The 12,022-nt window shown below is 47.3% G+C and overlaps 4 protein-coding genes across 4 annotated transcripts; 2 read left to right on the top strand and 2 right to left on the bottom strand.

Moving 5' to 3' along the window:
• Window positions 1-1,239: 1,239 nt before the first annotated feature.
• Window positions 1,240-2,451, top strand: N7484_002809 (uncharacterized protein; the record flags this gene model as incomplete). The annotated part of the gene is made up of 1 exon (XM_057113229.1): window positions 1,240-2,451. One exon carries the CDS (start codon window positions 1,240-1,242, stop codon window positions 2,449-2,451), a length of 1,212 nt encoding a protein of 403 aa, XP_056973369.1.
• A 2,353-nt stretch (window positions 2,452-4,804) lies between these two features.
• N7484_002808 (putative nucleoside-diphosphate-sugar epimerases) lies at window positions 4,805-5,626 on the bottom strand (the record flags this gene model as incomplete). The annotated part of the gene is made up of 2 exons (XM_057113228.1): window positions 4,805-5,315; window positions 5,367-5,626. 2 exons carry the CDS (start codon window positions 5,624-5,626, stop codon window positions 4,805-4,807), a joined length of 771 nt encoding a protein of 256 aa, XP_056973368.1.
• Window positions 5,627-6,507: 881 nt separating this feature from the next.
• On the top strand, window positions 6,508-8,135 carry N7484_002807 (uncharacterized protein; the record flags this gene model as incomplete). Its single annotated transcript, XM_057113227.1, has 2 exons — window positions 6,508-7,366; window positions 7,429-8,135. 2 exons carry the CDS (start codon window positions 6,508-6,510, stop codon window positions 8,133-8,135), a joined length of 1,566 nt encoding a protein of 521 aa, XP_056973367.1.
• Window positions 8,136-8,724: 589 nt separating this feature from the next.
• N7484_002806 (CeGAL family transcription factor) lies at window positions 8,725-11,672 on the bottom strand (the record flags this gene model as incomplete). The annotated part of the gene is made up of 5 exons (XM_057113226.1): window positions 8,725-10,213; window positions 10,269-11,032; window positions 11,087-11,198; window positions 11,260-11,516; window positions 11,577-11,672. The coding sequence occupies 5 exons, from the start codon at window positions 11,670-11,672 to the stop codon at window positions 8,725-8,727; spliced, it is 2,718 nt and encodes a 905-aa protein (XP_056973366.1).
• Window positions 11,673-12,022: the final 350 nt, after the last annotated feature.

Here is a 12,022-nt window from a genome sequence, read left to right as displayed (position 1 = left end):
ATATTCGACAGTTGATCACTTGGGCATTCTTACAGATCACCATCCATCTATCTACATGGGACCCGATAGAAATTATACCCGAAGATTAGGGGGCTGCATAATACCTATCACGTTGCATTGCTTTGAGTAGTGCATAAATGGGAAAGATTTATCAGTTCACACATCGAACCCTATGACAGCTTGCAGTGACTACAATGATGGGAAAGTAATATTAAGCGTACTGCAGATCATCCAGGGCGCGGCTTTGAAGGACATAGCTTGGCACACACGAAACCAAGACGCCGCAGGGCCGTCCCTAAGAGGTATAGGTCCACGCACCTATGTAGGCTATGTCAGCCATGAAGCCACAACTTTCTGATGTGTAAACCCGGTCACGCTACCCCTCCTATGTGCAGACTTCGGCTTGCGTATTGTTAGCGTCCAAGGTTAGGATTAAAGAGGATAATATGTTGAATGTAGCCTCAATATGGATGATGCCAAATGCTGGCAAGAGTGAAGATGGGAGCGCGCGTATTCGAGCGCAAACCGGCCCCCGATAGAGTGGCTTGTACGAGTTACGCAAATGTCAGAAAAGCAAAGGAACTGGTCGGTATCACAGTCCTCGTAATTGGGAGGGCTCAAGGGTTTCAAAGTTCAGATGTCACGGCGTACCTCGTACCTGGTTTCTACATGCAGTAGACCCAACTCATCACACAGAATGTCTTCTCTTTCGTCTACGGGACGATCCGCGCAGGAAGCCGAATCTGGTGGATACATCATCCGCGATCCAATCGTGAGGGTCAACGACCTTGTTTCCACGGCTGGATCGACGCCTATGGCGTAGCGTGATTCCTTCCAAAAGTCACTGAGCCTCGTACCCAACGCTTATTCGTGCATTGGGGCCCGGAAGAGGGGAACACAAGCAAGCGCTCAGAGACACATCCTGTCGGTCTGTCCGGTCGCTTACCCGAGCTCCACCATACAGAACAATGAACTCCCCGTGGAAATACAATGGCCCCGATCGCGCGATTCTCTTCTAGAAGGGGGCCAATCCCCCAAGACCACAAGGCCATTGTCTCTTGGGTAATTTCCAGTTTGACATGGCCCTGACTCGTTCGTGTGGAGCCCAGTGTAGCCCCGCTGTGGGTTTTCCCAAGCTTGCCTTATAATTAAACCTGAACCTGCCCATGTTTTCTTTTCCCCTTCCCTTACCTCGCTCCTTTCTCCTCTCTCACCCCGCATCCCATGCTTCATGAAAATATGGGCTCCACGGGCAATCCAATCCTGGATTATGTTCAGCTGTTGACAACCGTCAAGAAGGGCCTTCCGTTTGGTCAACCGGTTTGCGTCCTCCCTTCCCACGCCATCTCAACCACGGTTCAGCTTGCACAGCTGGCCTCGGAGCTCGGCCCCCACATCGCCTTTCTCCAAGTTCAAGCCGAAAACATCGAAGATTGGGGTCAACACACCATTGACCAACTCTCACATTATGCCAAAAAACATGGCTTTATTTTATGGGAGGGAAGCCAGGTTCTCAATTCGACAGTCAATTTCATGGGACGAGAACTAGCCAATATAGAGACCCGCAAGGCTCTAACTGACTTCATCCATCATAAATACACTGGTGGGTTATTGAGAACCGCTCAATGGTCGGGTCTGGCTATTTCATGGGCACCTGGAGTGCCTTACGACCAGCAAGAGAAGGATCTTCTAATTCCATCCCTTCGCAAGGCGGCCCGCGCGGCCGTTGCAGCGACAAGCAAAACAATCCAAACCGAGATCTCCGCCCAGGACAATGAGACGATCCCTGAGGACGAAGAAGCTCCGTTGTCTCCACCGTCGCAAAATGGCTGGGCTGAGTTTTCGGGGGATAATGTGGGCTACGCATTGCGCAAGCAATCAACCATTTCCGTTACCGAATCTGTTACAATGCAGCCTCATGTTGAAACAGATGAGGGCATCCCTCCTCCACCTCTCCTCGCCCGCGGCATGACCCTCTTCCTTCCATGTTCCGTCGACACCGCCTTCACACACGAATTTCGTCAAAGCACAATAGCCGCCGCATGCGCCAACTCAGATTTCGTGGCTGGGTTTACCTCCAGCGAACCGTTCTTCCTCAATTACCGTGGTAACAATCTTTTGGAACTTGCCTACGAAGATGGTCGTGGCATTCGGAACGAGGAGAGCGGTGACAACCTCCTCAACAACTCCCCCTACATGGATCAGGATTTCACTCTCGCACTGTTTTCTCTCATACCCCCAGAGATCCTTCGTGATTATTATGATAACTATGAAGAGACTCTCGATAAAGAATCGAAGTCTGAGCACCTCGCCAAGTTGTTCTTCATGATGGATCGCGCCATGAAGATGCGAGAAGCCAGTCGCAAAGAGAGAGAGAGTGAACCTCATGATGAAAACATCGATCGGTCCAGTCCTGGAATTTTCCAGGTGCCCGTTGTCATTCTCCCTTGAGTGCGCCCGTTACATTCTCAATCTTCAATGCCCTTAACGTCCTGCCAATAATGAATCACGTCAAACATCATCATGCGCATTGTATTTTTACTTTTATTTTCAAATATAGATGGGGCGTTTGGTACAAAAGCCTTCATAGGCTAATGTCAACCTTTGGGCGCACTTCAACAATTCGTCACTGGAGAGTGGGGTTGATAGGTGGGCTTGTGGCAAACTTTCATCAATGTACCTATTCCCCATAATTTGGCGTCAAATGGAACATTGCAGCGGTGAATTATTTGTACTGATTTACATGTTGCCAATGCGCTTGTTTGGATTCATTGGACTCTCGCACAGACAAGCTAAGGTTTGGTCATTTATCCATGGATATAGTGGCAGTTATTCTCATAGGAGCTCGTGGTAGTACTGTGGTTATACTGCGGAAGTTCTTCGTCTAGAGATCCTTGACCTAGGACGTAACGCTATTCCCTATATCTAATCCCTATAACGTATCAGTTCGACAGGAACACGACATTCATTTATCTCTTATTTATCTCTTATTTATACCTTATTTATCTCTTATTTATCTCTTATTTATCTCTTATTTATCTCTTATTTATCTCTTATTTACCTCTTATTTATCTCCTACTTACCTCCTACTTACCACTTACTATCTCTTATTTCTTATCTTTTGTTCTGTTTGACAGCTGTCAACTGATGAATGGGTTCAGACTAAAGCTTGGGGGACGGCAGGTCTGAGCAACTTCGATTTACGAGGTCTGACAATGCTGTACCGCTATGCAAGTCTTACCATGGGAAATTTGACGACGCGAATGACCCTGGATATGTTTTCTTCTTCCTACTCGACATCCAGTATCTCGTTTATTTCGAGTTATCAGATCGGCAGCGACGTGCTCAAGCCTTGGAGGAGGGCATTGTGTTTAAACGGCGTGCTCCAACCAATCTTGAGTGCCAGGAGAACCAGTGACAAGCGAGACTAATCCCGGACGACGGCTGCGGTTGGCTATATCGACGGGTTTTCCTGCGTCCATTTCTCCTTGGAGGCTTATGCGATGAGTCGTTGATCGAGAATTACGGGACAGAGAAACAATGGCACGGCGCGCCAATCGCGTCTTTCCGACGCGGATTTGCGATTTTGGGGAGCGTGTACGTGTATGTGCTGGATCGCGCTATTCGAGACCAACTCTCGTACTTCTAGGATCTCTACTTCGACGATGACAATATCATCCACCCGCGCTCCCAGACTCTCGAAAGGGACAAACCATCTTCTTATTCTTATCACACAAATGAGGAGAGAGAAATATCGAATGAAGATTTCACTCTTAGTATAGCTGCGGCGTTTTATCGGTGAGATGATACCGCTTTGGGCTTTATTTTAGAAAGCTTTTGGAAGCTTATATGGAAGTTAGCTATTTATTTGTGATACGTAACCTCCTCTGGTGAGCTCCAACTTCACCAATGAAGACCTAAAGCTTTTCATCCCAGAACGAGAGCATTTCCTGAGGCATTTAAATTGTTAAAATACTGGGATATCATCGTTTCAGTATCAGATCGGGACTCTGAACATTAGGTACCTCCCTGGGGAAGGGGGCGTCGGAAGCGATGATAGGCGTCGTGAGAAACTCCGAGATACCTGCATCCAGAAACATAGATTGCAGGAAGAACTTGTGTGAAGGGACATCACTCGTGAGAGTGGTCAACGCTGACTGGTAGCTTGTAGTGGATGACGGTGTCTGGCTCTGGGCCCTGAGTCGAGCAACGAGCTCTTCCAATTCCTGGATTCTGGCCAGAGAATCTTTGGGCGAGTGATCGGAATAGTCACACTCTCAGGCAGGTATTCCAGTGTTCATTTTAGTCATGTATGTATCAATATATTTTTCAGCTAACAGCTAGTCGGTGCTTACCTCTTACATAGCGCGCAGCTGGGGAGGCTCTTATCGCAAACGGCGCTTCTTCTTCTTGCACCAAGCGCACGCTCGAGCGGCCGTTTCTGTAGGTCATTTTTCGTCCATAATGCTTAGTTTTTTTTCTTCTCAAAGAAAAAAAGATGAAATGGACAATCATAAGCGAATGATGGATGGTTCAAGATTAGCGGCCGGAGCGGCCGCTTCTCCACTTTTGTCAGCGCATTTAGGTTTTATGCGGCGCTGACAGTTAATCCCCTAACTCCGGTACTGACTTTTGGACCTGCCCCTTGTTGCAGCCGCTCTGAGGGAATTTTCAGTCTCGAGTGTTTATCGGTGATCAAAAGGCAAGCACTTGAGCTAGACTAATGGATAAGCTGTCAGATTTCTGGGGAATTACATAGAGAGAGGTTTTGGAAACATTGAAAGCAGATTCATGAAGTTATGTCCTATTCTAGTGTTTTACCCAAGCCCATCAATCGTCGAAAGCCGACGTTACTAATTATGGGTGAATTTCCAACAAGTTCGACCCCTGGACCAGTCAATCTCCCATCAAATTCGCCAGTAGCTAGTCCAGCCAAAAAGGTTCCCAGTGGTTTTGTCGGACTTTGCATTCCTGACCAAATACACCGAATAAATGGCCCTAGCCCGGCGTACACGACTTGCCTTAGACCAATTTGCGGTGGAATCCAGGGTTTGATTTCATCATGTGCGGCGTAGTCAATGAATGCAGGACGCATAGAGATAGCATGGAAGCGAGGTGATTCCTTTTGCATTTTGGCGAGGGCAAGTTCGGTTTCGCCTTTCACTCGGCCAAAAATTGGTGTGATGAATCCTGGATCATGGGTTGCACCCTCCCCCGAGACATAAACAAAGTTGAATTTCTCAGATGGAGGAGCCAGACTTTCAAAGGCTCGAGCCGCGGAAAGAGTCATGGTCTTCGTGATGCGAATGTAATCTCTGTTTTAATATTAGATTATTGACACAACTTTTCAAACTTGAAGACCTTACTCCTTATTCACATCATTCTGGCTAACTCCCATAGCCCACACGCATCCAGTTGCTCCACTCAATTGGCCAAGCACTTTGCTATCGAATTTTGAAAAATCTTCGGCGAGGACCACATTGATTCGATCGTCGGTAGCCTCTTGAACCATAGGGACAGGTCGGCGACTAATGATTGAGATCTTGCTGATCCCCGGGTTCTTGATTAGGGCATGGAGAACAGCGGATCCGACGAGACCTGTTGCCCCTGTAAGGATAATATGCATCGTGAGTCTCGGGGGTTTGAAAAAGAATATGGGAGGAAACAAATGCTCTAGGAAAATGAATTGCAGCAGGAACTATCGAGTTTATATAGGTTTTATGCGGCGAAAACTTTGGTAATCAAACGGCCGTACCTCTCGATAGGTGGAGTCGATTGTTCGATTTCGGAGATAGCAGAGCGGCCGCCGTGACCGCAGCCACTCGTATGCTCTTGGCATGAAGGGGTCTGCGGCCGCATACATATGTATGAAAAACTTACTGGTGTTTGACTACCATATCATCGAAGGGATAGAAATGCTCCCACCCAAGACAAAAGCTATAAGGGTAAAATCCTTGCGAGTTCAAAAAGTTGATCAATGTTCTACTGCTAAATATCGGGTGGTTATCATAAGCCTGTTCCTTAAGTTCGCAGCTCTAAACGCGCCCCTAGGCTCTCAAAAGGGCTCAACCAGCTTCTTGATCCATATCAAAAGAGCATTTGACCCATTCATGCAAAGCTCGTTGGCATGGACATGTACAAGGTTGTTTATAGGGATATTATTGACACCTGAGAGTCTTGGTGTTCACAAACCCCAAGCCCCGATTCCTGTTTTGGGAGATCGGTACGGATAAACTTTACACCGAAGCCATCCCCAGTCATCACGTGCACCACATCCGTGAGTGCGTGCACCTACTGTGCTGAATAGCTAGAACCATGTGTATCAGGCTTGGGGGTCTTTTTCACGACCCCTCTTTTAACGACCTTCCTCAGCGAGTCCACTGATGTGTTTGCGTTGTCATACTCACATAGCGTTGCCCGATGTCTAATGTCAAAATTCCTTGATACGTGAACATCGTCATATTACGTTATTCTTCACTAAATATCCTGGCTAGGATCTGGATAGCAATGCCATCAGAACCCCCCGGTTCATTCTCAGAAATTCCACCCAAAGCTACTGGCCCTTGGAAGTCTTCGTTATTGATTGATCATGGATTGAATGCGTCGGGGGTGATCCCCGCAGGCTCAGAGGATCTCGAGAGCAGTGCAATCTCCCCAATTATTATCTCGCCTAAGGGTGATTTGATTCTTGAGTATGTCGATCCATCTTCAAGAAAGGGCAGTGCATTCTGGCAAGTCTCACTTGATATGCTCGTTCGGAAGTGCAGTTACTTCAGAGCTTTGCTAGATTTGAATAAGTTCTCCGAAGGAGCGAACCTTGCACAGCAACTGAAAGCTATCGAAGCCAGTACTCGGTCAAAACCAGTACTCATCCTCAGGGATAGCCCAGGTCAAGTTATTTTGCCCGTGATAGGAATCACTGCAAATTCTACGACTAGTCTTTACGGTGCAGATGTCCTTGGCCTTTTCTTGAAGATTATCTGCCTGGAGTCGATGGATGAATCGGTCAGAAATATTTTCATTAATGCGTTGAAACTTGAACCGCCGTCAGTTGTTGCAGGGCTTGTTCAAGTCGCTGATTCGTTCAATGCTCCAGATGTTCTGGAATCGGTCCTTCGTTCGGTTGGTTACCAATACGGCAAAAAAGGAAGATCCTCGCTCTGTTCCTTTAGCACTGCACTCTTGAAGATAAATGAAGATCGTCTGCGACAAATCGCCTTGATCTCCAAGGTTCTGAAAGACTACGATGTCACCCGAGTCATGACCCATACACTCATCCTGCTTGGCTCTAAATACTGGCATAACGGACCACATCTTCCAAAGCATGATTTTCTTCTATGGCAGTATCTACCTGATCAAATCGAAGGTACCAAAAACTTCCTTGCGTTATAATGCATAAAAATTACTGACCTTGGTGGTTCTCTACAGAGGAGTTGTATTACCGCCGGCGGTGTATCATGGCGACAATCGCAGATTTACAGTCACATTTCCTCCGTGCCTATGGCGTATTAGAGGATGTCCACCCCCAACCCTCTGTACCGGCTCAAAGATCAATGGCTATGGCGTTTGCTACACCCCACAAACGTCATTTTCAATGTAGAGCAGGACTTTCAAACGGAAGCGAATGCGATATATTCCAAGTCGGTCAGCTCATACGTTTCTTCGTCATGCGCAGCAAAACCGTCTTCCTTGGGTCTAATCTGATTGATCCTGAGTTCACTATTGATCCCGGAAGTCAAGGTGAAGACGGACAAAAAAATAAATCAGACCTCTTTGATTTATCGGACATCATTACCATACTTACAACTCTAAAAGAGTTCCCTGACTACCAGGTCGATGCCAATCATGGAAGCTGTGGCATCAAACGCCGAATTATCCCCATCATTCCTTGCATTGAGAATTTCCTCCTGAACCCCAAAAGTCTCATCGGGCTCGACTATGGCAGATGGTTCGATGAAAACACTCGGCGAGCAACCGAATGGAAAACCACGCCAAAAGCCTACTGCGTTGATATTCGGCAGTCTATATTATATGCCGTTCATGAATCGGGAAAGGGGCCTCACCGTATTCTCCCTCCTGCGAGCAGGGATGCCAGACTTTTGTTTACCGCGCATAAACGTAATTGGGAGGCATAAAACCGGTTTGTGCCAAGCTTGGGGAATTCATTTCCGTGTCTCGTCCACTACGTGGCGCGGCGTCATTTGCGGCTCTTCGCTTCAATTTTACGCCATTTGGCCTTGAGATTATGCTATGACATAATGATGGCGCTCTTTAACATTAGACCAGTCTAGATTCTCAAAATTCTGCCCAGAATTTCGTTACAGGTGATTTGCATGGCGCGCGGAAAGGTTCCTGGGGTATTATTACCTTGGAAATCAAAAAGTCTCGTGGTTTGATCATGTACTGACTGCTTATTGTACATATTCGAATTTTACGAAAAAGAAAAAAAAAAGATTTATGAAGCATCGATGATAAAAGTGTGTAGGGGAAGCAGTACATTCTTGTCATTCTAAGTAATCTTCGCATGAAAGACGAGCTTTTCCCTTCCGTCTCAACCATAGAAATGTATAATTTTATGATTTGATGCAATGTCAATATGAATCGCGGGGAAACAGAAAATCAGCATAATTCTAGAGTATGGCAATTTGACCACATTGATAAAATTGACTTCCTTGTCAATCACTCTCAGTATGGAAATAAATCATCAACGGGGCAACCAGTAATTTAACAAACAGGATCAGGCCAGGAATATCCCAGATCGAAATCCAAATTCGATCCCGTTGGGAAGAAAGAGCCCGTCATCTGGCCTGTCGCAGGATCATAGGGGAAGTAATTATCATAGGGACTTCTACCAGAGATAGATTTTTCTGGCTTGATGAACTCGAGCAGATCCGGCTCGAGATTACATGATACGGGCATGGCAATTGGAGTGCTAGCCTGGTCCATTGGTGAGCATGCAAGGGAGTCCATTTCCGCAGCGATTTCCGCAGCGGTTGAAGCAGGAGCGGCTGGTAGAGACACAGATGGGTCGAATGAGATGTCTTGTACCGTTTGATCAAGCTCGAGAGCGGCGGCATCTGCGAGATCTGTTGCGTCAAGGAGAGAGGTGGCGGATGATTCTTCGTTGTCGCTGCCTGAGAAGTCGTCAACGTCAATTCCAACATGGGGCACCAATCGGCGTAGAAAGCCGTTGCAGAGCTTCCAAGCTCTTTCCGAGGCCATGTTTGATTTGGAGAGCGTTGACAACCAATCCAGTGCTTTTTTGGCTGCCTTTGATACCATGATCGCTTTCTCGGGGACATGTTGTGCCCTATAGGCAAGCTCCAATAGTAGCACCGTAGCTGCTTGCATTAAGTAGTGAAGTGTGCACCACCATGGAGAAATGCGGTGCAGCAGTGCCGCGTCAGGTGTATCGGGGAATAGAGTTAGCATGTGGCATGCAGACTCGACACACTCTGCCGCTGTTTTGCTGCAGAAATCGTGTGTTTTATCACCCTCCGCTGGCGATAGGTCGAGTCGACACAGGCAAGGACGGGTGATGCCAATCTTAGTACTGTAGAATAAAAAGGCGAGACCCATTCGCTGACCCAGCGGGCACTGTGATGTCTGCGTTGAGGTGAAGTCGTACGCTGACGGGAGGTTCATGAACCAGGAATCAGTCTCGAGCATCAAACTTTGGATTGTGAATTGCGTGCTGGCCCATGGTGATTGTAGTGCCTCCGGGCTGTACAATTTGACCGTCATCCGCTTGGCTATGGTGTTGAGAGATGTCAACTGTAAGAAATGCAACGATACACACGGTGGTAGACTTTTCAGATACTCTGCTCGACTCATCTTTGTGACAGTCTCCATCGGCGTATCGTTGGTGTCCGAATCGGCAGCAGACTCCAGGCTGGCCGCGCTATTACTGAGAGACATGCGGTCTAGAGGGCTGAGTGCTGTCCGGCCCGCGGTGCTGATCAGTTGTGCGATCCCTTCTCTCTGGAAATCACTTTCATCGAAGGGCACTGGAAGAGGAGTGGTGCAGCAATTATCAATAATACAAGACGGACGTCCAGTCATGACGGAAAGGAGATGATCAACATTGTACAGGGACCACCAGACGCGATACCGGATCTCCTTAGAGGTATCAGAGGTGCAGGACCCCACATTTCGTAGATGTAGACCAAGTGCCAATGCCCCTCGAACAGCACTTCCAGACAATTTCCAGGCTCTAAGACGGCTGTCAGTGTGGTGCTTTGGATTGTGGTTATGAGGGAGTGACAAACCGGTTGATATGCCCAGAAGAAATCATGTAAAAGCAAGCAAGGCCTTCGACTTGTAGCTGTTGCAAATCGGGATGGTGTAAGAGCTGATCTTCCAAGCTCAAAGATCTTGCTCGAGCAAAGAAAAGTTCATGGTCATCTTCTCCTTCTTTCCAGTCTGCATATGACAACTGTCCATATTTCGCCGCCGCCGCAAAAATCAGATTAAGTATAGCCAGCCACTTGTCCCCAGGCTTCAATGTTGGTTGACTGAAAAATACTTGAAATTGGGAAACGAAAGTAGAAACGCCAATGATTGGGAATGATGGATGCACTGAGCTAAGATAAGCGTTAAGAAGCTTTGTTGCTGTCTCCCTTGACGGGACAGCATGGGCATTGACTTGGTCTTTGCCGGGAATATCCATGTCATCGAGGTAGAAGTTTGCGGATGCCATCAAAGCATCAACAGGATTATCAGGCCGAGGCGTCAATGTGGGCGATGGTAAACCATTGTCGTCGCCTGAATTCGACATGCTTGCTGACCAAGCTTCGCATTCGCTGTTGACCTCTTTGCTTAGCCTCTGAAGCCAATTTATTTCAGAGCTCTTTCCAATGAATCCGGTTGCACGGGCGGTTTCATCTCTATTAAAATCTTCCTCTGTATGTTCGACCAGATCTAGAGGGATAGTAGACGGAGGTCGAGATGGCGGAGGCTCTGAGTCCCAGGCGACATTTTGCTCTCCAGCTCCATCTCCATCACCCTTGAGGACAAGGTCAGGAGCAGCACCCTATCATTTATCAGACAGGATGTAAGGCATCTTTTGAAAGATTAGGGCACTTACCGCTGTCAAGGCAATGTTGACAAGCTGTTCATCGGAGACACCAAATCGACTACTGAGTCTTTTGATAACGTCCTCATAGGCGTGTACCTTTGCTGATAAGCTAGCGAGTTGTCTGCAGAATTAAGGAAATTAGTCAACTATATCTGTTGAAAACGCTGCAGGTATCTACTGACCGTTTGGATTTCTCTCGTTTGCCATCTGTATAGCAGCAGATAATGCCAGCCTCGCGGCAATTGCGGCACCCAGATTTGTCTCCAGTGCATTTAGTCTTTCGCTGTCGACATGACTCGCAGGCTCGGCGGACATGTCGACGGTGAAATCTACCGGGAGACGTAAATGCCGACTCTGCTCCTTCAGCAAGCCGTGGAATGGCCATCTTCTTTGTACCCAGTTCGGAGTCTGCCCTTTGCAGAGAAGGAATGGGGGTGTCCTGGACCATCATTGAATTAGATATATTTTCAACCACGTTCCTGTAACATGCATTCCATACCATACTAGAAAACTGATTGCATGTTTCCGCCTCGTCACATGATAACTTGAATAGGCTCTGCTGTTCCGTCCATGATGGAAGATAAACACTACTCATCATGAAGAACAGAGTTTATTCTGCGCCGGCTTCTGCTCTAGATTAATTTAGGGCCCTACGTTAGCATAGTTCGTTGTGGGGTGAATAGCTTCTTTGGATTATTCTGCTCACCTTGAGTCTGCAATGCCAAAGTTCGACAATGCCAGCATCAAAATGGCAATGAGGCAAGATGGCGGGAGAATCTGGGATTATAAAGACATTGGAAGATCCGTCCTAAAAGATATGGTACACTACTTGCTGGGAATGAGCTTCTCTGGGTCTGGCTACAGATGACCCAAACTTTGTGCGCGATTGATCTTCTCGCGATGACACGGACAGCTCGGGAGTGTCTCAAGGAGTCGGGCAATTTA

This window comes from Penicillium longicatenatum (assembly GCF_028827895.1).
Source record: "Penicillium longicatenatum strain IBT 33135 chromosome Unknown contig_2_segment0_segment0, whole genome shotgun sequence".
Lineage (NCBI taxonomy): Eukaryota > Fungi > Ascomycota > Eurotiomycetes > Eurotiales > Aspergillaceae > Penicillium > Penicillium longicatenatum.
Note: the sequence above shows the minus strand (reverse complement) of the source record. Positions and strands in the feature narration are given on the sequence as shown.